At 41.5% G+C, this 25,224-nt stretch overlaps 1 protein-coding gene across 3 annotated transcripts; it reads right to left on the minus strand.

The window, feature by feature from the left end:
* Positions 1–93: 93 nt before the first annotated feature.
* On the minus strand, positions 94–24,730 carry LOC128261724 (homeobox protein abdominal-A). 3 transcript variants are annotated; one of them, XM_052995758.1, is made up of 6 exons: positions 24,061–24,730; positions 21,706–22,664; positions 20,344–20,600; positions 16,322–16,369; positions 3,126–3,349; positions 94–3,052 (listed from the first exon to the last, which is right to left on the minus strand). In XM_052995758.1, the coding sequence occupies exons 2-6, from the start codon at positions 22,566–22,568 to the stop codon at positions 2,675–2,677; spliced, it is 1,770 nt and encodes a 589-aa protein (XP_052851718.1). In that variant the 5' UTR covers positions 22,569–22,664; positions 24,061–24,730; the 3' UTR covers positions 94–2,674. The 3 variants fall into 3 exon arrangements, with proteins under 3 accessions (XP_052851718.1, XP_052851634.1, XP_052851554.1); XM_052995674.1 differs by having other exon boundaries at positions 23,639–24,730; XM_052995594.1 differs by having other exon boundaries at positions 21,706–22,696; positions 23,639–24,730.
* Positions 24,731–25,224: the final 494 nt, after the last annotated feature.

Below are 25,224 nucleotides of genomic sequence, written 5' to 3' on the forward strand. Positions count from 1 at the left end.
TTTTTTCCTATTTTTCTTCCAAGAAGAAATGCCAGTTGTTATCCACAAATTGAGCACCCACTCCACAATCAGTTTCACACCATTTCATTTGATTTTATTTATTTATTAATTCTTCACTGCAGTTGTTGGCTTATGCTAACGTTATTTTTAATTTTCTTTTTTTTTTTAGGTTCGCTCAGAGTTTCATATTCAATTAATCCCCTTGGCTGAAGTTTGTTCGAACGCAAACGAAATATGAATTCTAGATTTTTATCCATTTTCTTAACATAAATAGTTGTCATGCAGTTTTATGTACAAATACGATGGCAAATATTTCGGCGCCCCTCGATCGCTCTCTGTGCGCTCGATCTAATACTAGGATCTGTTTAAAGTTCGAATATAATTCAGTTACGTATATGCGGGTTCTCGATCTATCGCAATTTCCGAATATTTCCGGCTGGGTGAGTAAACTTGGTTGGTTAGTAAATAGTATCGACTTGATTCTACGTATATATGTTCGTTAGGCATTAGCTAATATTTAATTTGATTTGAAGTTTTTGGACCTCATCGCAAAGGTCGGCGTATGGATGGGTTCTCGTTGCAGTTGCTTCCCAGTCGGAGTGAAACAAAGGTTCTTTAATTTTTTCGCATTCATTTTAAAATCGTATAAAATTATATAATACACAATTCGTCACAACTAAACTTAAACTAAAATTAACAGAAGTTTTACCATAAAGGCTTAAACAAAATATTAATTTACGCGCTAATTTGCTAGGCCGTCCAAATGAGACTAAACATTTAACTTAAACCAAACTGAAACGCAACAAAAACAGAAACGGAAACAGAAGCGGGAACAGAAACCACTCAGTTTCCTTCAATCAGGTATTGAAACAAGGCAAAAAGCTGTCACCACCCGTGCATATCACTCTAACCGGGGGGACTTGGAAAACATAGGACAACAGGACAGTATTCCTATAGAGAAGGATGTGCGCTGGTTGGGGGATGCTGATTTTTGGTGGTATCTGGTTTTGGGCAAAACGTGACTTTAACTCGACTGCTTTTAGTGTTAACCATACTAGATACACATACATTTAGGTATTTATACATACACATATAAGTTCATAGTTGTATATATTTGTAATATATTGTATGTTCATATATATTTGTCAATAATGGTTTATGTAAATACGCGCTGTGTAAGCCTTCCGCTTCGGTTGTGTATAATAAATAGATTTTGACTTTAATTCAACTTGCAATCCGCGAGAGACTATGCTAGGTAAATTTAATTTCGGGAAGTTTGAAATCTACGTATATGGGTTCTGCCGTTCGTCCACTCTATATCTCCCCCTACTTGGCCATTCTCTGTTGTTGCAACCTTAAGCTAATACGTATTTCAGAGTTTCCTTTCTGCTTGTTATATTTTGTAGATTTCTAGGCCTCGGTGCCTAGTGCATTCTTCACTTAATTGTAGTTAATTTAAAATTTTAGTCACTGGCAAACGACATTTAATTTCTCAGCTCCTTACTCCAATTTAGTTTCTTGTTTCATTATTATTATTACGTATTTGAAATCGTGATTATGCTTTTGGGTATGTTGCATACCGTTCGTCCTTACAACTGGTATTTATGGAAATATTTTGCATAATTTTTCTGCTTACTTGTTTACTTGCTTGCGCGTTGAGTCGAATTAAGATTAATATGGCATTGAAGAAATCATTGTATTCAAGCGTTGGCATACAACGAAATACAGCAAACACACAGTAAACACATCACTTAAACAAAACATTGGAAGAGGGGTTTTTTTTCGAAAAACATAAACAGAATTTTCCAATAAATAGGTAGATACAAAACGTACGCTCTATAACTCTATAGGTAAGTATCTTTAATCTGTAAGCATATCCATATATTTATGTATTCATATACCGTTAAACATAGTCGAACGTGGCTCTAAATATCGAACTAGGTTATCCTACAGCAGTCGCAAATAATTTTACACTTGAACCCGCCAAGTTGCCCTCTTCTAAGACCGCCCTCCCATTGGAACGTTGGTCGATGTCGAGGGCTGGCAACGGAGTTCTCTGACTATCAAAAATCGCTCATTTCGTCAATATTCATTAATATAGATCGCGTCTCCTGCTAACTCCTTCCTTAAGCATTTACCGCTATTCTAAGTAGTTCAATTTATCCATTAATATTACCAAGTTGGGCCCGTTGGCCCAGAGGCTCTGCACTGGGGGTTGAATTGCCAGTTTAGGGGTTGGACTGCGCGAAAGGGAAAGTATGGAAGAAGTGTTGTTTGGATACACAAATTCTCACTGGAGATCTGAAAGGGAATCGCATGCGTTGCACTATCAAATAGGCCTCTGCACTCGGGGAAACCTCAGAAAGCATTGATCCAATGCAATTAAACCCTATCCAGCAAATCGCCTCTGGGCCATCGCACCCACTCATTAGCGTGTGTATGTAGGTTTGTAGACTTATGCAACTATTTACTATGTAAAACTTTACGTATTTTAGTTATCGAGTTTATCTTCTGCTTGCTATCCCGCGCATTTCACAGACGAAGAGACGAAGAAACGCCAGACGCTAATGCCGGCGATGGTGGCTGCGGTGGTGGTGGTGGTGTTAGTGGAGCTAGTGGTGCGGCTGGTGGAAGATTGGCTCGTTCGCTCGGCTGGGGGGCGGCTGGGGTCAGCTTAGGAGTTGACCTTGCTGACCGCCTTCAGCAGGTCGTGATTGCTCTTGTCCAGGGCGCTCATCATGCCCAGATTGCCGCCCAGTCCGCCGCCGATGCCCGGCCCAATGCCGCCCACGCCGACGCCCACGCCCATGCCAAGGCCGAGCTTGAGATCATTCTGACCCACCACAGAGTGGTGCAAGTGGCCCGGATTGTGTGCGATGATCGAGTGGTGGTCCTGCGGCTGCTGCTGCTGCTGCTGTTGGTGCTGTTGCTGCTGCTGCTGCTGTTGCTGCTGCTGCTGCTGTTGTTGCTGCTGCACTTGCTTGTTCTGCTGGGCGGATTTCATCGTCTCCTGGGCCTTCATCTTCTCCTGCTCCTCGCGATCGCGTCGCGCCTTCAAGGGAAAAAACAAAAATCATGTCAGTTATGAATTTGTGGCGCTCCCGGGCGGATCGAGCAAGACTCACCTGTTCATTTATTTCCTTAACGGCACGTAACTCCTTCTTCAGCTTCATGCGCCGGTTCTGGAACCATATCTTTATCTGGCGCTCGGTCAGACAGAGGGCGTGTGCGATCTCGATGCGCCTTCGTCGGGTCAAGTAGTGGTTGAAGTGAAACTCCTTCTCCAGTTCGAGGGTCTGGAAGCGTGTGTAAGTTTGGCGGCCTCGTCTTCGGGGGCATCCGTTGGGGCCTGCGGAGGAGGAAAACGGAGAAAGTCGAGTCAGATTATGTTGTTGCCTTTTTTGGCAACGCCTAATGAGCTGCAAAAACGCTGTCAGACAGTCGAAAATGGCACTTTGGCCAGCTGCAACACATGTCAGGCGTCGCCACATGATTTGTGGGACTTGGGGATTGGGGAACTCTGCTGCACTGCGAATGTCTGGCTGCAAATAACGAGCCAAACAAACCAAGAGATTTTTTTTTCAAAGGGTGAGGCGGTGAGGTGAACTGACGTCAGTCGCTGCTGTTGCCGCCCCAGGACATCGACTCCCCGGGGTCCATTGCGGACCTGATTCCGCTGCGGATTGGCACCGCACGCAGTGCGTGGAAGGGTGAAGCAACCGACACCGACTAGCCCAGCAGCAGGTCTCGCCCTGGTGGCCAGCGCTTTTCCCCGATTTTCCCTGCATTCCAGTCTCAACATTTTTTTGTTGCTTCTTTTCTTTTTTTTTTATGTTTTTTTTTTTTTAGCAATTTTCCATGCTACCTGTGCGAATTTTTTGCGCGACGGTGCGAAGATGCGGCCGGAATGGGCACAGGCTCCGTGTTTATGTTACGGAAATCAAAAATTCGCTATCTACAAATTGCCGTCCCAGTCCCGGCCTAGCAGCCTCTCACTTTTACCCGCTTGCCGTTTTATGGCTTTCATGTCTCTTCTTTTTTGCTGCTGCCTTTGTGCCGAGTTTTTCTGGCAAAAGGTTTTCATGTCAACGGCAATTTTTTATGGTTTGCAAGTTGCGACTTTCCAACGGCAACCGGTAGACAAAATAAAAAAGGGACAATTTTTACGTAATATTATGAAAGGTGCAGATTTTGCAAATATTTCTCGGTTGCAGTTGTAAATCATTCGGATTTTTTCAACGTTCCCCTGCATTATGTATGAGATTGAGCAGTTGGCAAAATATTTACGAACGGATGAGACTGTGACATTCGAATTCACCTGAACTGATAGGCAGTTTTTGTGAGTCATAGATGGAACACGTTTGGTAAATCCAAAAAAATAAATCAGTTGTGTAAAAAATGTGTTTAAATTGATATGTTTCATAAACATTATTAGCTGAAACTATTTGATAGTTAATTTATAAACTAAGAATCAGTTATCAATGGAAGATTTGAAGGGTATTAACAAAAATATTAATTTAAATTACTGATGGTTGTTTTAATCTTATTTTAAGAGAATTAAACTCAAATTAAATTGCTTTAAATTAATTTCTTGTTCCCTCAACGCCCTACATTACTTTTAATTTGAAGAGAGCAGCCATAAAATGAGTAAAACATTGACTGCAGAGTGGACAGAAAAAAGTTGGAAGGGGGGAAAAGCAATTTCAATTCTAATCAACCCCCTTTCCTGCTATCCTGAAACTAGGAATACCAAACTAATCTAAATTATTTACACGCTACAATGAGCAGCTACAATTCGTCCCATAAATCACGACTCCCAGGACACACGCGCCCCTAAACAAGATTTACGACCCCCGCAATGGCCGCCGTAGCTGGTCGCAGGTGCGAGCGAGATGGCCGATGGCTCGCAGGACAGACTGATGGAATCCAACATGGCTGCCGCACAGGTAGACACTCACACACTCACACAGGGGCAAAGTGAGAGAGAGAGCGTTGGCATGGCAACGCTTGAGTTTTGTTAATGTGTGAGTGGTGAGTCGGCGCAGCCAAACCGGAATTTTCAGAGAGCACTCACACGTGGAGCTGAGCGGAAAAAGGAGAGGGCTCGCTTTGAGTCACGGCCCGACTTTGTTATTGATTTTCCAAAGCAAGTGCATTTCCACTCAATGCTCAAAAACTATTCGGAAAGCCTTAAATCCGCTTGGGAAAACTATACAATCGACGGTTTCAATTCGGGTTTCAGATTTGAGTGAGTCTGGGTGAGCGGCTTTGTGGGGGACTTTCAGGGTTCAATGATCTTTCCAACAATGAGGAATGCATAAAAATTATGAAGAATATTATTTATGTTTTGTAAATATAAGCGGAGTATTTAGGAGATCACTGGGAGTCTGTGTGTGAAAATCGGGAAAATTCATTACAGATGTGAACAATACTATGCACATTAATCTGATTTTAAAATGTATATAGCAATGTCGAGTTTAAATGACTATTATAATTTTGTAATTGTTAAACAAAATTAATATATGCATATTATATATTTTTAAATTGGGCACATAATATAAACTTTAAAGGTTTTTTTGTGTTTTAATCATAAAGAAATGTACAATATTTGAAATATAAACAAAATAAACTCAAATTTATTTATAATTTGAATTAATCATGAATCGCTTCTCATTAATCAACAACTAATTATCGAATTCATCTGCTCAGCATGTGTACTTATTTACTCTGCTCTAACATGACTCATTTTAGACCAAGTGAGTCAGCAAATAAGATGAATTGCAGAGGATCTGCTTATGCATAAAATAAATTCTAGTTTTATTTTATTTGTTCACTTAAAAAAACTTTAGATATTAAATATTCATAATCAACTTGTAAGCTCAGATTCCTGACTAGATTTAGGGTATTTGCTGACTTTTAATTGCGCATTCATCGATAAATTAGCTTTAAGCGCTTCGATAGATTTGACAAGCGCTAAGCGGCTATCTTAAGTTTTTATTTTCGAGTCGAGGTGGCCGGTCGAACCGGTCCGTTGCACAATTGCTAAAGAAAACTATTTTCCAATTAAAAATCAATTAGCGCGTCATAAATCGTGGCTGCAATTGACTGAAGCGGCGGCCGGGTAAACAAAACGGCGAAAAGCGAGCTAGGGCTAGGGAAATCTGTTTCGGAATCGGAGGAAATTCCAGACGCGGTGGCGTTGGCCGTTCGGTTCGGATCGGAATGAGCTACGCTGCTATATATTCCACGGATTGGCCAAGGCAACCGGGAGGTGACAGTACAACCTGGAAAGCCGTCCCAAGGCGTTGCTGTCAACGGTGCGAATGGGCCTGGGAATGGTTATGGGAACGAGAATGGGAATGGGAATGGTTATGGCCCAGAGCCGGGGACAGCGTCTATAACAATGACATTAACAATTCAAAAATATTAATAATCATAAACGTAATTGTTCAATAAACAGCGCCTGCGTATAAATAAGCACAAAAACATACGAAAACGAGACGCTGAAAAAAACACACAGCGCAGACTGAAACTTATGATGACATAAAAATCATAAAAACAATTCAAAGCGTACAATAAAGATACTCACACACACACTCAAGCGGGTGGGTTGAGGGGATGCGGTGTGGTTAAAGCACCATAGTTTGCCCAAGTATCTGCCACTATGTGTGTGTGTGTGTTAGTATCTGTGTGGGCATTCGAAAGTGGTTCCGTGGGGACGCTGACAAGTATTGAAGTCTTGTTTATCAAGCGACACAAAATTGTACAATAAACAAACATTCGCCGTACGAGCAATTCGTGTTTAGTGTTTAGCTCCTATTTTCACCCTTCATCCCTTTCTAACATTCTCGCTTTCGTTTTTCGGTAAATAATAAACAAATTTACATATCGCTTGACAAAGAACTTTGAAACATTGTGGCGTGCTCTAGCACTTTGTTTTTTCAGTTGCCGGCAATTAGTTTGAATTTGAATTCCTAGCTGGGTCAAACTGTTTGCCGGCAAATAAATTGCCTGATTTTGCTGCTTTTGACCATTCGAGTTTTGGGTGATTGGGGAGCTTTTCCCGCCTTCGACTTGTTTGTTGACTTTTGGCGCGCAAATTCCGCTGTGTATTTGTATTCGAGCGGAATTTGTGGAAATCTTGTGGGGCTTCATACACTTTATGGGATAGTCTGGGGAATATTTAAATATTGCTGAACTAGCTAAACGGCCTTTTATTTCAGGCCGAGGGCATTGTAAATTTCAATGTGCTTTTGTATAACGAATTTATGAGACTAAAAGATTATGAAAACCGTAAGCTCAAATTTAACAACTCTATTTGATTGGAGTTTAACAATCAAAACGAGTTTATTGAAAGATAGTTTGTGTAATCTACTCTGGTCCATGACAAAAGATAAATTAAAGTCCAAGTAAATGCGCCAACTTTTCAATGAAAATACTTAAATAATATAACAAGTTCCAAACAATTAAGTTCAGCTAAATTAATTTTATTAACGTTCAACAACTTCAATACCTTTTTTCATATCAATCAAATTTGAAAAATCAAAGCTATGAAAAAAACGTTTGTTGTAACCTAAATAGACTATTTTTCTCAGAAACCCATGTTTCTTCTTCAAAATGTTTTCAACATAATTTGAAGACAAGATACTAATAGGGAACAAGGCATCCAAAATGTGAACGCATATTTATGCCATCGTATATTTATCTCGCTCTGGTTTTTTTTGGGGGAGAAGAATTTCACTGGCTGCGTATGGTTTATGCTGATTTGTTTATATTTGGTATGAATTTTCGAAACTAACTTCCCGGATGGCATGTTGAGAGATATATAAACAAAGGGCAGACATTTAACATGCCCGAAGATATAGAACACACGCCGAAGTAAAGAATGTTTAGGGACGAGATGATTTTGATATGGCTCAACCGATACTGCCCTCGGCTAGATGGAGGAGTTCATTGTTTTGCAGAAACGATCTTTCGGGCATTTAGCGCAAATTGCAATGTTTCCCGGGTTAAGTCACATCCCCGGGGAGCTGTTTTTAGCTTCCTTCGCGCCCTCAACAGTCAGGGATATGCAAATGTGCGGAATTCATGGAGCGACGAAGACTAATTAAACTTTGAAAGAAAAGCCGCTTAAACGCTGTTCCGACAAGACTCACGGGCAACATCTGGCGCCTTTGTGCGGCTTTTAGCGAAAAGGGGGCGGATGGGCAGGAAACTCAGGATAAACAGGGGCGGGGCAGGTAAGCGCCGCCATTAAATTGCGCTCATGCTCGTGCTTTTTGGGGGTGGCTAAAAGTGGCAGCAGCAGCAGCAACTCCTGGCTGCCATTGCAAATAATTTATGTTTATTAAATTTATTTAAATTTAATCAGTCGCACAGGCATTTCGTTCGCCAGAGGACGAGGAAAAGTGGGTGGTGTCTTGTTGCGGAAATCCTGGCAGAGGAAAAGCCTGTGTTAAGGGGATGCTTCCTCTGCAATTTATGTGCAGCGCATTGCCAATGTTGTTGTTTGTGCTATCAGATCTGCCACGCCCCCATCTCCCACTTCCCATTTCCCCTGCTAATTGTGTGCTTAATCTTGGAAAATATATGGCATGCTGTCGCTGTCGGTTGTGTTCTATTCCGTGAGCGAAGGCGGAGAAAATTCCCGACAAATGTTGCGAATACACAGACTCCTGGGGGATTAATATATTCTCATCAAATATTTCACGCCATTATTGGAATTACTTCTCGCTCTGCTCTAATTAAGAACGAAGAAAATTTGCAATTAAAATGGTATCTTGTTCTCAAAGGATTAAATAAAATGGAAACATGTTCTTGGAAAATCAATAAACAGAAGCTTTTCTGGAGAATTTGCTTAATCTTGGTAGATTACAAAATATGTATTAAATATGTTGTATAAAATCAGTTTAAGATTTTTGGAAGTTTTGGATCTTGAAACAATCAAGTTTTAACTACATGAAACTTTTATGAGATAAAGTTATCAATCATAAATAAATGACTTTGATGTTGAATATGAATAGGAATAAATCTTTAAGTATTATATATTAATTTTATTATATTATTTTTAAAACCATTCCTTGCCGTTGCAGTATCGAATGTAATTGAACGTTCTCATATGTTTTTCCCTTTATCTCGCCAAATAACCATTTGCAGGCCAAACTCACGGATATTTGCACCGTATCCCAGAAAGTGCAGACAGCCCTTAATTCTCACTCAAACCAGGAGCCATGGTAACTCAAGCCAACATGGTAACAGCCTGAGTCCCTCTTCCCGTTTTTCTTTTTCCCTTTTCCAATGGTAGCGTGAAAGGGAAAGAGACGGAAAATGAGAGCGACTGGGACGGAGAATAACGGCAACGGCAGCCATTAGAGCCATTCACCCTTACTGTCTTTATAGCATTTTTAATCTCGTGGGTGGTTGGCGGAGCAACCTTACCGCCCACCTCCCACCGCCCCGGGCATTTTTTGCACGCACTGCAAACACGAGGGTGTGATAAGACAAAATACCCGACATAAATGTGAAAAATATATGGCCAAAAGTGAAAAGGGAAAACGGAAGAAGCCGGCCGCAGAATGTGTGGGGTTGGCGGAAAGCCTTGCCAAAAGGAAACCGGAAAAATCAGACTCTTTCTGGGCCCCCCCATCCCACTTTGAGCATCTTACCGAAGTGGTTCCAATAAATTTGTGGGCCCACCCGGACTGAAAGAGGGGCGAAGAGTTCCGGGCGCGGAGCCCAACTAATTTTGGACGGACGGACAGCTGTGGAGCATTTGTAGCGATGGCCTATAAATGGCATTAGGCGTCTAGAATTGGTAATCCGCAAGATTTTTGCAAACGGCGTCTGTTCCTGGCACTTTTTCCGGGGACACGTGTCGCCAACTGACCGCAACTCGAGCACCCTCAACGTATCTGAATCCCCCGACTGTAACTGTTCCTGTTTCTGAATCTGTATCTGTGTATTTGTCGCTTTTCTATCCCCGTCTGTGCGCCGCAATTTAATTGCAAATGAAAGGCGTTTAATGTGCGCCGACTGCGATTAAAATCGCCGCGAATCGATGCGACACAATCAACGGCCATTCAATGATCACAATGAAGTGGCGCCAAAGCGACTCTCTCTGTATGTGAGTGGAATTAGTTGTCCGTATCTGTATCTACAAAAGTATCTGTATCTGAGCAAGCTGGCATTCGGTGGGTGGCCGGGTTCATCAGCACATTTTGGCTCCTTTGTTTGGTGTTTTTTTTTTTCGAAGAATAGAAGCAAACAAAGGGCAGAGGGCAACTCAAATTGCAATTGAAGGTTTAAAGGAATTTTCGATACTCTTTGCTCTAGGCTTAATTAATTTGCTTTTAATATTAATTTTATAAAAAATATAGCAACGGAAAATTATCAAAATATTATTTAACTTTTGTTTTATTCGAATACATTCAGTTCATGTTAAATTTGTGTTGAAGTACATAAAATAACTGAAACTCGTTTATACTTTGATAAAACCATTAATTAATAATTAAGCCAATTTGTATATAAACAGGAAATTTATTTGTGTATTTCTCACCCAAAATATAAAAATATATTTACTCTTTGGAGTACTTTCAAATTTGATCAATTTACACCATTTCTTGGCCACCCAAATTCGTCATAAAATGACAAAAAGTCAAGATACCCTTTCATTCCGAACAAAGGGTACCAAAAAGGTTCTTAAGCAGTAACCCAACTGCAATTGGCCTCGTCTTGCCCTTTGGACGCCTCATTGGCTTTGGCGTTTTGGGAAAGGCGAGGAAAATGAATTGAAATTGATTGCCTTCATTGGCTGCCACCGTCGGGTTTTTTCTTTCTCCTTTTTTGTTTCTGTGGCCGTTTCCAAGTTCATTTGGTCGTTCTATGAACCTTGGCAAGCATTATATCGACTTTTATTGAAAATACATATAAATTGAGCCAACTGCTTTCGACTCAGAACGCATATTGGTATTGTTTTTTGGTGTTTTGTTTGCTTTGGTTGGGTTTTTCTTGCCTTTTGCGGCCCGTTTTCCCAACTGCGTTCACGGCCCAGTGCACACGGGTCCAAGCACTCGATATAAAAGAATATATACAGATATTCCTATTTGGTGAAAACAAACACGAACTCCGGATTCCTATTCCCATTCGATTGCAGAACTTGGGGGCAGATGTCGGCCATAACTTAGATTGCGTGGGCCGACTTGAAACGATGACGTATTAAAACGCCGTTCGGGGAAGCACCCCCTCCTCTTGACATCCCCTCTCTAGTCCCCCCTCCCCGCACTTTTCCCGCAAGCGTGAACGTGACACTTAAATTCGTATTTAAAGCATCGATCGATCGATGCGGGTTCTATATTTACCTAGGCGTGCGCATAACTCATGCTTATCCCCTCGGTTGGAAATTTCATTATAATACCCACGGAACCCCCTCTTTAGTTTCCCCCAGAATGCCAAGGTGTGGTCCTGTGGGCTCCTGAGAAATTGATTGTTGTCTCTGCTCCGCGAGTCGACGAAGCACCGCAGACCGCAGAGAACGAACCTCACCTATTAGTGTTTCCAATCTTGAACTTCCCTTGGAATTCTTCTTGGCTGACACAGTTGATTAATGGCTCGCACACACTCGCACAGTTGGCCTTTTGTTAATGGCTGCACGAGAGTAATTTGAGAAAATGGTGGCTGATGCTGCTGCCATGATCCCAGAGGAAAGCCTTTTGTCACCGACAGGTTTTTATTTCCCCCATTGTTGTGCTCTTTCAAGTTTCTTCTTTTCACAACTATTACATGCGAAGCTCTGGCGGAGGAACTCCAATTACCTGAATTGCTTCATTAGGAGAGAGGGAAAAGGGAGCGGAAGGATTCCCACAAAAGCCTGCAACTGGAATAACGAGTTCCTTGAGGGGAGGATTCCAAAAAACACAATAGGATCATCGTTTCTTTTATTCACTAAGTGAAATCGAGGAAAATTTCCTTGGAATTGTAACGTTGAAAACCCGTCAAATTCCCAATGCCATAAATTTAGAAAAATCGTAAAAATTACAATTTATAAAAAACTGAAAACCAGAAATGCCCTAAGATAAAAATCGAATTTATAATTATTAAATTAATTGCTTGCTGCTTAGAAAAATTGGTTTAAGGTAAGAAAACTTCATTGGCTAAATACTCAACTACAAATGCAATTACCTCGTTACCACTCACATTACCGAATGATTATTACACATCAAAGAGAACTGAGTGCATTATAAACACTTTAATCTGCGCATTTAATCAGAAGAAATAATAAATTTAGCCGCAAGAATAGCACAAAAGAGTGCATTACCCGACACCGCCAGCAACTTGTTTAATTCTGCGATTAAATTAATATTAACTACTCTCTGTCTTCAAATTTATCGCAACAGGAAAGTCGGGGGCAATGGGCGCAGTCACGCATTGCACGCGATGCGGAAAATGGAAAACTGCGAAATGTCGCACGCCAGAGCCAAGTTCTAAATAAAACTTTGTGTAAATTAAATATTTAAGTTAATGGTTAAAGTTTGCCTAGTGATGGTTTTGTTTGTTGCCACATTTGTGCACCTGGCAAAAAATATATGTACCGTAGTAATCAATAAACATAGAAAAGTTGAAAGCAAACAAGGTATTTGTAAGGTATTAGAGAAAGTGAATAACAATTGATAGACTGTATACTCTTTAAAGAACAAAGTTACTAGAAAATGTCTACTCAAAAAATGTAATGCAAATAAATAAACTTAATGAAATAGAAAACGACTATTTTCGTTTGATTTTCGAACCCATTTTTCTGGCTGTGTGACATGTTTAAGGGGAATAAACTTTGATTAAGCGTCGGCGATGGGCGGGGATCGAGTCGGCAATTGTCTGTGGAACGTGTGCGCTTTTAATTTGATTTTGTCTGGGCCAAATTTACATGTCTGCCAGCCCATTCCAAATGCCGAAAATCCGCGCCAGACTGGCTGCCATTTTGTCCTTGTCTGTGGTTCTGTCAGCCTGTCGTACCGTGGTCCCCCGCGCCGGATCCTTGTAATCCAAACCCCTTTGCCAATTTGCGCCACTTGGGCATTAAAACCGCAGATTAACAGCCGCACGGGGTAGTTAAAAAAAGCAGCAGCAACAACACCACACTCGGAGAAACGTGTCATTTTGAATTTTCCGCCGCCGCTGGGCGAAATGAAAAAAACCGAAAAAAATACTACAACGACACAAAACGTGCCGATAACACGGTGTCGCACACTGCCCCCTCACCCCTTCCCATCAGAGGGAGATAGCTGTGTAGAAAGAGAGAGGGGGAAAGAGAGGGTAAATGTAAATACAGCAACACCAAATAAAAAAAAGAGGAAAACAGAAAACACAGGGAATCGGAAATTAAACAAAACCGAAACGAAATGGAATTCGCTTATCGCGCCTCATAAATTAACCCTTGCCAGCCGTCGTCCATGTTTCGAGGGAGATAGCAGCACAGATGCAGACAGAGAGGGATGCTGAGTGGGTGGGGGGTGGTGAGGGATCTTAACCCCACTGGGATCAACGTTTATCTGCGAGATGGCGGATCTTCGCGACCCAAGAACCCCTGCCAATGACATTGATCGCCGCCACAATTGAAATAAAACATTGATATTGCATTTATTCCAACCGAGACGAGTTCGAATCAAAAGACAGTGCTTTGAATTCAGAAAGGGATGGCCAGACAGGCCAGGAAAAAGAGGGGCATAGAGATAGAATGGTCTTTGTGACAATAATTCAATTACCCGGCGGGCGAGCTTATCGCGAGCCACACATTTATGGCTTGTAAAATTAATAAAAATAATCTATTTTATTATTCCATTCGCGCCGTTATCGCTGTGCGGGGAATGCGAATAAATCATGACATGAAGATAGATAGCTACTTTGTCGACTTTAAAAAGAACTTAGTAATTGTGTTATAATACATCGAGGCAATAAATTGTAAGACTTGCAATTAAACTTCAGCTTAAAGTTTGAATATTACAATATTTTGTTGAAATTGTTAAATTATATGTGTTTGTATTGTTGAAATCTTTCGAATTTTTATAAATCTGACTTAAAAACAATTGAATTTAACATAAATTGTCTGTAGTTACATTTTAATGACTTTTGTTTAACTAATTATTTATTGTTATAACTTATGCGGGTACATAATTTAAAGTCATTAATTGTTAACTTATCTCTAGAATAGTTTACATGGGAAGATAAATTAATGAAATTGTTAAGCATTGCTTAGTAAAACTACCTATAAATCTGTATAAGAACAAGTAAAATAACTTCGCTGCTCTGTAAAAAACATTCAGCTCAGAAAAGCTATTTTCTTTGGGAATCTGACGATTGAAACCTAATACTAAACAAAAAAACCACAATAGCAATCTATGCAGAATGGCAACTGAAACTCGGTGAGTTAATTACTTGTCAAACAGCGGCTGTTAGTGCTGTAAATTGCCCGAATGACTCCGCTCAACGCCAACGCCAGTGATTTATTTACAAAACAAACAACAGAGGATCGCCAGTGGAAAGGGGGAACACAGGGGGCTTGAACCCGCTCGAATATCAAACGATCTGTGACGCCCAAAGCTGAGCCGTGGCACGTACTTCTGTGGCACAGAGCTCCGGCACGAACGCTCCGATTTCATTCCAGGCCCAACGACCAAATGCCAAAGACCAAAGAGAACCAGCAAGCCTCCAGACCAGAAAACCAGACTATTGGGACATTGGCCGCAATGTTTGCCCAGTGGTCGAGCGCAATTAAACGGCTCCCAATTAGATGCCACACAGAAAACAAGGGGTAGGTCGTGAAAGTCACTGGGGGACCACTATGCGTATGCGCAATGTACACAGTCAAATGGTTGAATTCATTTCTTAATCGATAAAGCACCACTGAGATTTTTAAATGCGATTAGCAAGGCTCGGAAAGTCGTGTTTTATGTTGGTGTCGTATATTTAAAAACATGATCTATTTTTTCCTATCAATGTAAATAATATAATTGTAATAACAAGTTTTTAAATTGAACCATTTATTTAAATGACATTTAGTAAAGAAATGGCTTCAGCGAAGTATCTAATATTTGTAATCTTCCCAAAAAAATTTTCAAAGTAATTTGGAATAGTATAAACAATTTAAAGCTAATATTATACTGAGATAGCTTTTTCTGAATCCATTTCAATTATTTATTATGGCAACACAACGCTAAGCATTACAGCAAAAAACCAATTATAAATTACATCTAGAAATGTAAGACCCACTTTAATCACGGAAATAAACTAGACAGTGAATTAATAAACACATTACGGTTCCCATTTATTATTCGAATACATTCCCAATTTAAACCCCAACTAATGGGAAGCGCCATTAACTCAAGTGAAACGGGAATGGGCTTATAGATGGTATTGGGAAGTTGAATGTGAATGCCGATTAATGACCGGCGATTGTAACCCGCAATTGACAGTGGCTACTCGTGTTTGCGGCTGCCCTTGTCGTTTGTCGAACTAATTAAACGCGGTGGTGATTCGCCAAACAATCAACGCCATTATCAAGCCCATAAAACGGGGATCGTTCGGTAGTGGCCACAACATCACGATCGTTATGCACGGCACAAGACCACGCGTAAAATCGTAAATAGTCCATAAAACGCTCATAAAAAGCCATTTAACGAGGCCCAGAACAACGGGCCCATCCGATCTGCGATCGCACAAATCGATCAATTGAGTTCAGCTTTGAGTGAGTTTTTTGCCTGACACCATCGAGTTTGACTACTGAGATAATATTCGGTCAATTGTTATGGACAGCAGCAGCTTGAGTTTTGGGGGGCCCCGGCAATACAGATGGTGATTTACGATCTTGGACGAGTACTTGACCGGCATGGTTGAGTTATCGGTGCAACTTTCACAGAGTTCGCTAAATTAGCATAGAGTGCGAACAGTTGCCGGATGTCTAAACCTTTCGCAGACCATTGTCTGCCCTCGGATATTTGCCAGAAAATGACTCCGATAAACAAAGAAATTGCACAATGAATAGGACAGGGAAAAGGACAAAGAATGAGGGATTTATGACAGGACAGCGGGAGTCATGTGACGAATGAGTGCGGCAGATTGCAGGCTGCATTCTGCAGTCTGCAAAGAAGGGTTTCGGCGGGTGAAAGTAGCCGGGCTCAGCAGGTAAATCATATTTTTCAAGGCCATTCGACAGGCGGCGGTAAAAAACGGCCTTTTTCCGCCATATTCCACGGCTAGTTAGGCCGATAACCCATTGGCTCAATGCCACTCGGGGTATTAACTTCAAGGGTTTCCGGTTAATTGCGGTACTTACCATTAAAATCGCCGCAAACGACACGCTCGAAGGGACTTCCCATCCAGTCTGAAATGGCAGAGAGAGAGGAAAACAATTAGTTTTTGGTTTTTCTTGCAGTTTTTCTTAGTTGCTAAGGAGTTGTGCCCCCCATATGCTGTGATGCTAATGCGAAATTCCGCGCCAACAGCCTTGAGCGCATCCCGCTGAGTAATGGAGCGACGATCCCTCAAATCATGTCCACTGCAGCCCCCTCGGGCATTTGTGCCACATGGCAGCCTCCATAAACCACTCAATCGGGTCGTTTTCAATTTAGTTGTCAGCGCCAGCCACAAAAAGCAGAATTAGCCGGGCCACTGCAGCCAGCGGACCACCGGCCGAGTGAACCTCTGGCCAGTTGAACCGGCTCCGCTTTAAGTAGACCACGATAGTCCAATCGTTCGATGGAGGAGGAGGAAGAGATGGCGGAGATATGGCAGGAGAATCGGAGGAGATGGGGAAATAACTGCGAGGCAATGACCAGACCGACTCCTCCTAATTAATAATCAGATGAAGCTGCTCGGCATCGTTGGCGCATTTTTAATTAAAATACACAAATTTCTGTGCATTCGCCTGTCGTAGTTGCCACTTTATTTGACACACGGACGGACAGACACACAGACAATCTCTAATATGTACAAGATTCTGCAGGCCGAGACTTCTTTGTCGCATTGATGAGTGCACAATTTATGGACCAGACGTTTCTTATCTTGCCAAGGCAAAGTTCTGGTTGTAGCCAGCTACACATAGACAAAATCGCAGACATAAAGATACATTTAATAGGATCTGATATTCCATTTAACTTTAATTTAAAAGGCCATATCTACATTATTAAGGTTAAACATAAAAGTACATGAAATCCTACAAAGCAATCCTTGCAAGCAATTAACCTTTTTTATTTTATTTTATAAAACTGGAAAATCTTTAAAATGGCATTTAGTGATTGATAGTATTGATTGACCCACGGAAATAATCGATATTTTGATAATCTATTGTCTATTTTGTGAAATGCTTTAATTTTCAGTTTTATAAGTACCTTCATTGCACTACTTATTTTGAAATAAAGATGTTTTATTTACTATTTGGGCTTATATATATTTTGTATCCTTTTTGAGCATAGACTTTATCTAGTGGCAATAATATTGTCATTAATACGGATAACAAATATTATTATTATTGCTTGCTTCGGAACCTTAAACCCCATTTGTAAGTCCTGTCAGTGTACTTTTCCCCCATTTTCTTATCCATCTTTTCTTTCTCTCCCACAGCACGTGCTGAGTTTGCGAATTCGCAGAGTGGAAGACGATGGGAAAAGCTTTTGCCATTTTCATGCTTTGTCGGGCTGCGCTTTTCCAGATAATTAAGAAAAGTTAACCTCTTTGCTTTCTTATCAGCATAATCAGGTACAGGCGCGCCGCTCCACCCATTTGCCGGCTTTTCCCCCACTGCCCCCCTTGGCAACATTGTTGATGTTGCTGTTGGAGTCGGTGCAACGATGTGAAAATGAAAATTCATTCAGACGCTTTGGCGTAAAATATTAAAATTCATTAGTTAAATTGCATTTGGCAAGCATTCAGCTGTAAAACGTTGCCGTTGCTGCAGTTGTTGCTGTTGCTGTTGCAGTTGCAGTTGCAGTTGTTGGTGTTGCTGGTGCGTCCGGGTCTGGGTCTTGGTGTTCGTCTCTGAGTTTTTGGGTGGGTTCGCAGGCTTGGCAAAGTGAAAGCCAAACGAACAGACTTTTCCAGAGGAGGAGGAGTGGGTACAGCGCGGACGATTCTTGTGCGATTCACATGCAACTGCCTGGCTAGCGCATATATACATATGTATATACATATTTATCCATATATATGAGCAAGTTTATGTACAGCTTGTGAATTTAGGGAGAGGAGGGAGCTGCGTCGACGTGTCGCGCACTTGGCTGCCATAATGGCGTCATGCTCGTATTTACTTTCATCGCCGCCAGTCGCGTCTCTATGATCTCGTTGACAATTTTATCGCCTTGGCGCTGTGAGCGGGAGATATGCAAAATATTTCATTGTGCGAAATACCGTTTATCTTCCCAACCGGCCGATGCGGCGCGTTTTTTATTATTTTCTTTTTCCGCGCCAACAGGTTTTGCCTGCAGAATGTGTGTATCTATTCGCTTGTCGGTCAAATGGGTGTGTTAGCCACATATGTTTTCATAATTTTTCGGTTCTCACCCGGGGAGGGGCCCTCTTAAATAGAGGGTTTGATTTTAAATCTGCATAGATAAGAGCGCTGGTTATCGATTTATTGACACCCAAATCTGGCTAAAATGTAAATTATAAATCGGGTTTTTCTTAGTTTTCGTCATTAAGATTTTTGAAAAACTTAACTTCTCTCAATCTCTTTACTGGTTATCTTTTATATATCAAGTTATCAAGATGGTTATTAATAGCACTGTTTTAATTATGTATTAATATGTTTTATAAATATTTCAAGCTGATATTTACTTTGTATGGTCAAAAAAAATTCTCCAAAATTCTTAGGTTAATATATTTTATATTTCTTGTTGATATCTACAAATGTCAAAAGAGAACCCAATAACTTCCTACCTTGTTTTTTGTCACTAATGTCATTCTTTAAAATCTGTCTGCTAGACCACCAATTGATAATTACTCACACCGTTTAATTAACATGCCTAAGCCGTAAATTCAAATGAAATCCCAGTGATTTCGAGTAAATTCATCGGCCGATCTTTTCTGTATTGCGGCGACCGATGTGCAGTCTATAACTCAGGGCAATTGACAGTCTATTCATATGGTGTCTGCCATTAATCAGGAGGCATTCAACCCGCGGGGCAGTGTGGAAAACTGTAATCGTTCAGTTTCTTGTGCACTGTGGAAATCGAGTGGATGGCTGAGAAATGATAAATAAATCTGGTGTGCAAAAATGCGCGGAAAAAGGCGAGCGGATCGCGTAAATTAAACTGACCCACATAAATTTGAAGCGAGTTCGCTCGTACTACGTTAGCCGCATAAAAAGAGCGGCGGCCCAAAAGTATCTGTTTCTGTATCTGTATCTTTGGGTCTGGGTATCTGGATTTTGTATGCGCGGGGCACATCCCAGTGGATATGTTGTTTTTTGGGGCTGCCTGTGTCGGTGTGGGGCAACCTTGAAGCTATTTAAATTACAAATCGACGAGCCAAACAACACGACAGACAAGAGAAGCATTTTTCAAACTATTTTGATTTTTATTTACTGCCAACTTTTTAGCTCTTCGTTCATTTCGTTTTCGGATTCGAAACGCGCTGGAAGACTTATGCGAAATAAACGACTTGGAACTGCCCCGCAAAGTGTTCATTATGGATTGGAATTGGAGGCGGAATGGCAGTGGAAATTGGCATGCCATTGGAAATGCTTGCGCCACATTTATCTACTGTTTATATTAGCTGGGGTACTAGGTAAATTACCAAAAAAAAATTAGGAAAATTGTTAGGAATATTTACTGATCTTCACGCCAACATCATCAATCTAAATTATATTAAAACATATACAAAATGGTATGACCAACAAATTAAAGCAATTTATTACGAATTAGTATTACAAAAGAGATACCTTAAACTTGAAAATCAATAATATATTATATGCTTTCAGTTTAAGTGACCATGATTTACATGTACACAAAATTCTAAGAGATAGTTTTGTAGATCGAGAAGCAAATATGTTATGTATGATTTAAGACGATACACATTTATTGAAGTACATGGTTTTAAATCTGATTTTAAAATGATTGGCATGATTTATTAATATAGCGAATAGATAGACTCCTGAAGTTATATGGCGTGCCTTTGTGCAATAAACATAAGTTGGCTGGGGAAGATTTTAAGTGATTTTTCAACTAAAATGATTTTGAAGAGATGTTTAAAAGATAACAAAATAACGTAAATTTGACATTTTCGGTTTGGATGCTGTTTTTTATGGAACCCTTTCTTATTTATAAAATTCCCCAAGATCACTTCAGCGACCAGTACGTGACTCACCTGTGAGCGTCATCCAGGGATACCGTGGCAGATCGGCGATACCGGCTCCGCCCGCCCCCCCTGCCCCCGGCATCACGCCGGAGGCGGGCTGTGTGCAGGCGTTGCCCAGCGAGTCCACTCCGATCGCTCCGGCACTGGCCGCGGATACCGCCGAGGCGGCGGCGGTGGCGTGCTGATAGAACTGCGCAAACTGCGCGGAGGCCGAGGCAGGTACGCTCATCGACTGGTAGCTGTTCATCACGGTGTCCGTGTACCTGCTGCAGGTGCGAGAGAGAAGGACAGAGTCGATTAGCATAGGAACGTGCTGGTGATCCCTACTCCTAGCACCACTTCCCACTTCTCATTCCAACTCCCTTTGAAAAGTCAAATGCTAATGGGCTGGCTGAGCTCTGACCATTTGCATTCCCCCTTCCGACTGCGGTCGCCTCTAATTGCACACTAATCCCGAACACGCCCACGCACAGCAGGACTCACTGTAGCCGGAGTGGCCACAGTTGTACTAATATGCAAATGGCCGCAGCGGAAGGTCAGCGTGCGTGCGAATCTCGTGTCCGGCGACAAATTGCCAGTGGCCACCGCAGGCTGCTCTAATTTTCCCTCTTTATGGCCATTCAATATAAATGGCCAGGGTCCCAGGACCCGGGACCCGGGACCCGATAATTAGAACGCATTCGAAACGGATTTGCGGTTTTGTGGTCTTCGCAGATTTTACTGAAGGTTGCGACAGGCATTTCCGCCCGCGAAATTGAGAGAATGCCAAATGAATTCTTGGAAGCTGACGAAGTGTACCTTTTTATATTTTCCTAAAAGGTTCTTCTTTTGATATTAAGTACATTACGTAACTTAATGTTTAATTACTATGCGGTCATTAGAACTAAATGTGTTCATATGTGTTCATTCATATTTTATATTTTATTAAATCCTTCAAATTATATGTAATCCACTTTATTAAAAATGTATAATAAAATCAAAGTTTTATCGATCATTTAAAATGATTAACATTTTTTAAGCCGAGTAAAAAGTTTATAGCAAAAATATATTTGAACAATGTTTTAGTTTTTAAAAATTTTAATTATGTTATCTTTAAAACGGGTTTGTTTTAGAATTTAAGCTTTGAAAACTCTGATTACTAAATCATCTACAAAAAGAAATGTAAATCAAAAATCAATTTTGAAAAGCCAATCAAAGTTATGGAGATTCGAGATCATCTTATTTTTTCGCTAAAGACTGATAATGCCTCTCTAATTTTATTTACTCAATGTAAGATACAACATTTTGAAACCTAATTTAGAGGTGGGAATGGTTAGAGGGTATGGTTTAGTTTTTTGGGACATCCTCAAAAATGGGTCACCCCTTACTTACCTGCACGACTTATCCTCCAGTCCGGTGAAGCCGGCCATTCCGGAGAGTCCTCCGTGGCTGCTCGGGTGGTTCGACACGTACGGATACATCTTGCTGGTAGGGATGGCAAACGAGGAGCTGGCCGCAGCGGCGGCGGCGGCTGCAGCGGCGGCAACGGAGCTGGCCGCGGATGCGGACGCGGACGCGGATGCGGAGCCCGGCGAGTTGTCGTTTAGGCTGCGGTGGAGCGATGAGCTGCCGGAGGCCGAAGGCGACGGTGAGCAGCTGCTGTCGCCCGCTTGCGAGTTGCCCGCCGACGGGGGCGTTAGTAGCAGTTGCTGCTGGGCGTGGCCGTGGGAGGCAACGGCCGCGGCGGCTAACTTGCTGATGTGGTGCTGTTGCTGCTGCAGCTGAAGGGCGGCGGACAGCGAGGAGTACTGGTGGTGCTGTTGCTGCTGGTGGTGAAGATGTTGCTGCTGCTGGTGGTTCAGGTGCTGCTGCTGCACCTGTGGATGGTGCTGCTGGAAGGGCGACGAGGAGGAGACGGGCGAGTGAGGCGACTGGCCCAGATGCTGGCTCAAATGGCTCGGCGAAAGGGATCCTCCGCTCAAATTGAGATTGCTGCTGATGTTGTGGTTGCTGCTGCTGCTGGGACTGTTGCTGCTGTTGTTGTTGTTATTGGAGCTGCCGCTGCTGGCGAGGTTGTTGGTGCTGCTGTTGCTGCTGGCTGAGACGCTGGCGGAGGCAGAGGCGGCGGCGGCGGCTAGGGCGGCGGCAACTGCTGCAGATGACGAATTCGGGGGGGTGGTTAGGTGGTGCGAACTGATAAACGGCTGGAACTGTGGATACTTTGGCAGCATACTATCGAAAACAAATTTTGACATTGCACATATTTTGCTCTCTGGCCGAGGATCGAATCTTCGGAATTTCGTTCACTTTTTGTTCTTTTATTTTGGTTTCGGAGCTTTCTTCGAGTGGTTCTAGTTATTTATTTGAGTCGTTTGGTAAATGGCTAGGTTGAGTATTTGGTTTAAAAGATTTTAAGCATTTGTGTGGCTTTAACAAATTTTGTTTGAATTCAGCGGAGAAAAGAGCGCTATTCAAAAAAGCGTTAGCTGAATTATATTTAAAAGTGGTTTATATTTGTAAACCCTTTAATTTTCCTTTGACTTAAATGCATTTGAATTTAAAAACAATTGAAATTAAATCCAGAGCAACCATGTGCTGAATATAACTAAGGCAAATTTTTTTTTGTAAAATAAAATATCGATCGCTATTCAATGATTTAAAAATTGTTTTTATTTAGTTTTTTAAGCTAGGTAATATATTACCTATAATACCAATTATTATACAATAATTGTGAGCTATCAAATTATCAAATTACTTCAGACAAATAAACCATTAAATTTGGAAATTCTTATTCTTGTCTTGGTCTACTTTACTGCTTTATAATTTAATGCAAACTACAATGGAATAACTATATAAATCACCACCAAATTGATCGAATTAAAATGTACTAAAGGCGAAAAAAAACATCGCGTCAAATGAAAGCGCTGCCTAAAATGTGATAAACAACAAGAAACAAGTAGAAATAAAAAATATATATGCTGCTTATAAAAACGACTCGGAAAACATAAAAAGAACATTAGCCATATTGAATATGTTTAGACTGAACATAAATCTTTCGGGAAGCGCGATACAGAACTCAAGTTGAAAATATATAAAATCCTGATGTATTATATATTTTTCTGCTAGATTTCCCTGAACATGCCAAAGGGTTAGTACGGAAGCGAATTTTTTCAGGGTTAATCCCAAATTAGTTGACTATATGAGATGGCAAATAGTTAGTAGCTTTTAGATAGATTTCGTAAGGAGATAGATTTTAAAAATTTTGCCACCTGTCCAAATTTAAGCTACTTTTCTCGATTCGGAGAAGGGAAATGCATTTCGTTACCTTTCTCGGGATTTTTCTCTAGCGAACTTTTGGCGAGCAGGTTGTATTTGTTCAACTTTGCGGCTTTTCTGTTACTTTATTTTCGCTCGAAGCTGGCGAATTCACAACGAAATTTGTTAAATTTGCATATGGTCTCGGGTTGCGTTGTTGTGCCAGCTGTGGCCCAAGTGTGTGTGGGGTGTGTGTATCTCTTATTTGTTGTAAAAGCAATGAAAATGCAGCCATCAATTACGCGGAAATTCGAATGGACGTTGTGCCGGCGGGATATGGTACGTGTGATTTATAGGCGCGCGATCTTTTTTAATGGCACTCTTGTATTTTATGGCAGAGTGAGTTTTCTTGCGGCTTTTAACGACTTCTCAAGTGTGCGTGAGTGTGTGTGGCCGGAGAAATGCTTTCTCCCTACGTTTTGCTTTAATTACTTTGTTTAAAATGCCATAAAACACTTTGCAGGTAGAACTATCGAACTCCGGAACGAACCTTTTACGACGTCAACTTTATGGCTTTTTAATTTTTATGCACCGCACAAACAGAGTTATAAACCGAGTGTTTTGACAGTTTTTTCGGTTATTTGGATTTTTCACACAATATATACTTTTATGCGCTCTATAACAGTTAAGTGACAATAAGCCGGCGGCCGAATCGGAACAATAAACACGGCGAATCGGAAACTGAATCGTATGGTCGTATAATCCGAATCGGAATCGGTATCGGAGGGCCGAGAATCGGGCAAGCCAAGAGTGGAGAGCTGAGTTCCGCAGACACTACTGCGCGCCACGATAATAAATATTATAATAAAACGAAATTTTTAAAAGAGTATAAAAATTTCGTGTAATTGGTAATTCTTGCTGCCGGCGCGGGCAGCGACGTCGGCGGAGGCAGCGGCTGCGACGCTTGAGTCGTTGGAGACTTGAGTTTTGTCTGTCTGCGGATGGGGTTTGCTGTTTAGTTTGTTGTATTTTTATTTTCTATTTTTGTTGTTTTGGGGAGACCGCTTTACGCGCGAGAAGAGAAGCGAAAGCGAAGGCCGCTGCGAACGTCGAGCGTTGTGGCGTTACGAGCAGCGAAACGTTTATGGCGCAATACAAAAGCCATGCGAGCGTTCTTATGGGCAACTGGATGCTGAGTCTGTGACAATTCATTTCGACTCACTCACTCGCCGCAAGTCACTCAACGTCGACTGCGGCAGCGGCGGCAATAAGAAAGATGGCAGCGCAGTCGGATCGTATGGCTGTCTCGCTTTAACCCACCATTAACTCGCGGCCTGCACTGCCATGGCTCTCGCCTTCTCTCTCTTTCGCATGATGGCCGCCTCGCTACTTTGAGTGAGTTATTTCATTTGAGTGGCTTTTTGAGAGCGCGCTTAATTTCCCGGTTTATAACGTGAGAATGGGCGAGCGTTGAGTGCAACTATTTGAGTCTCCTTTTGAGTGGCTTGCTTTTTTAAGTGTTTTATGCTTTGTTTGGCAAAATGTTATTGTTGATCAAATTACCCTGCATTATACATGCTGAGTTCGGCGTTTGAGTGAGTGCTGCTCGATACAAATTAGCCAAAATTTGTTTTTTATTTTTTTATGGGCCCACCC

The sequence above is a fragment of the Drosophila gunungcola genome, chromosome 3R, assembly GCF_025200985.1.
Source record: "Drosophila gunungcola strain Sukarami chromosome 3R, Dgunungcola_SK_2, whole genome shotgun sequence".
Taxonomy (NCBI): Eukaryota; Metazoa; Arthropoda; class Insecta; order Diptera; family Drosophilidae; genus Drosophila; species Drosophila gunungcola.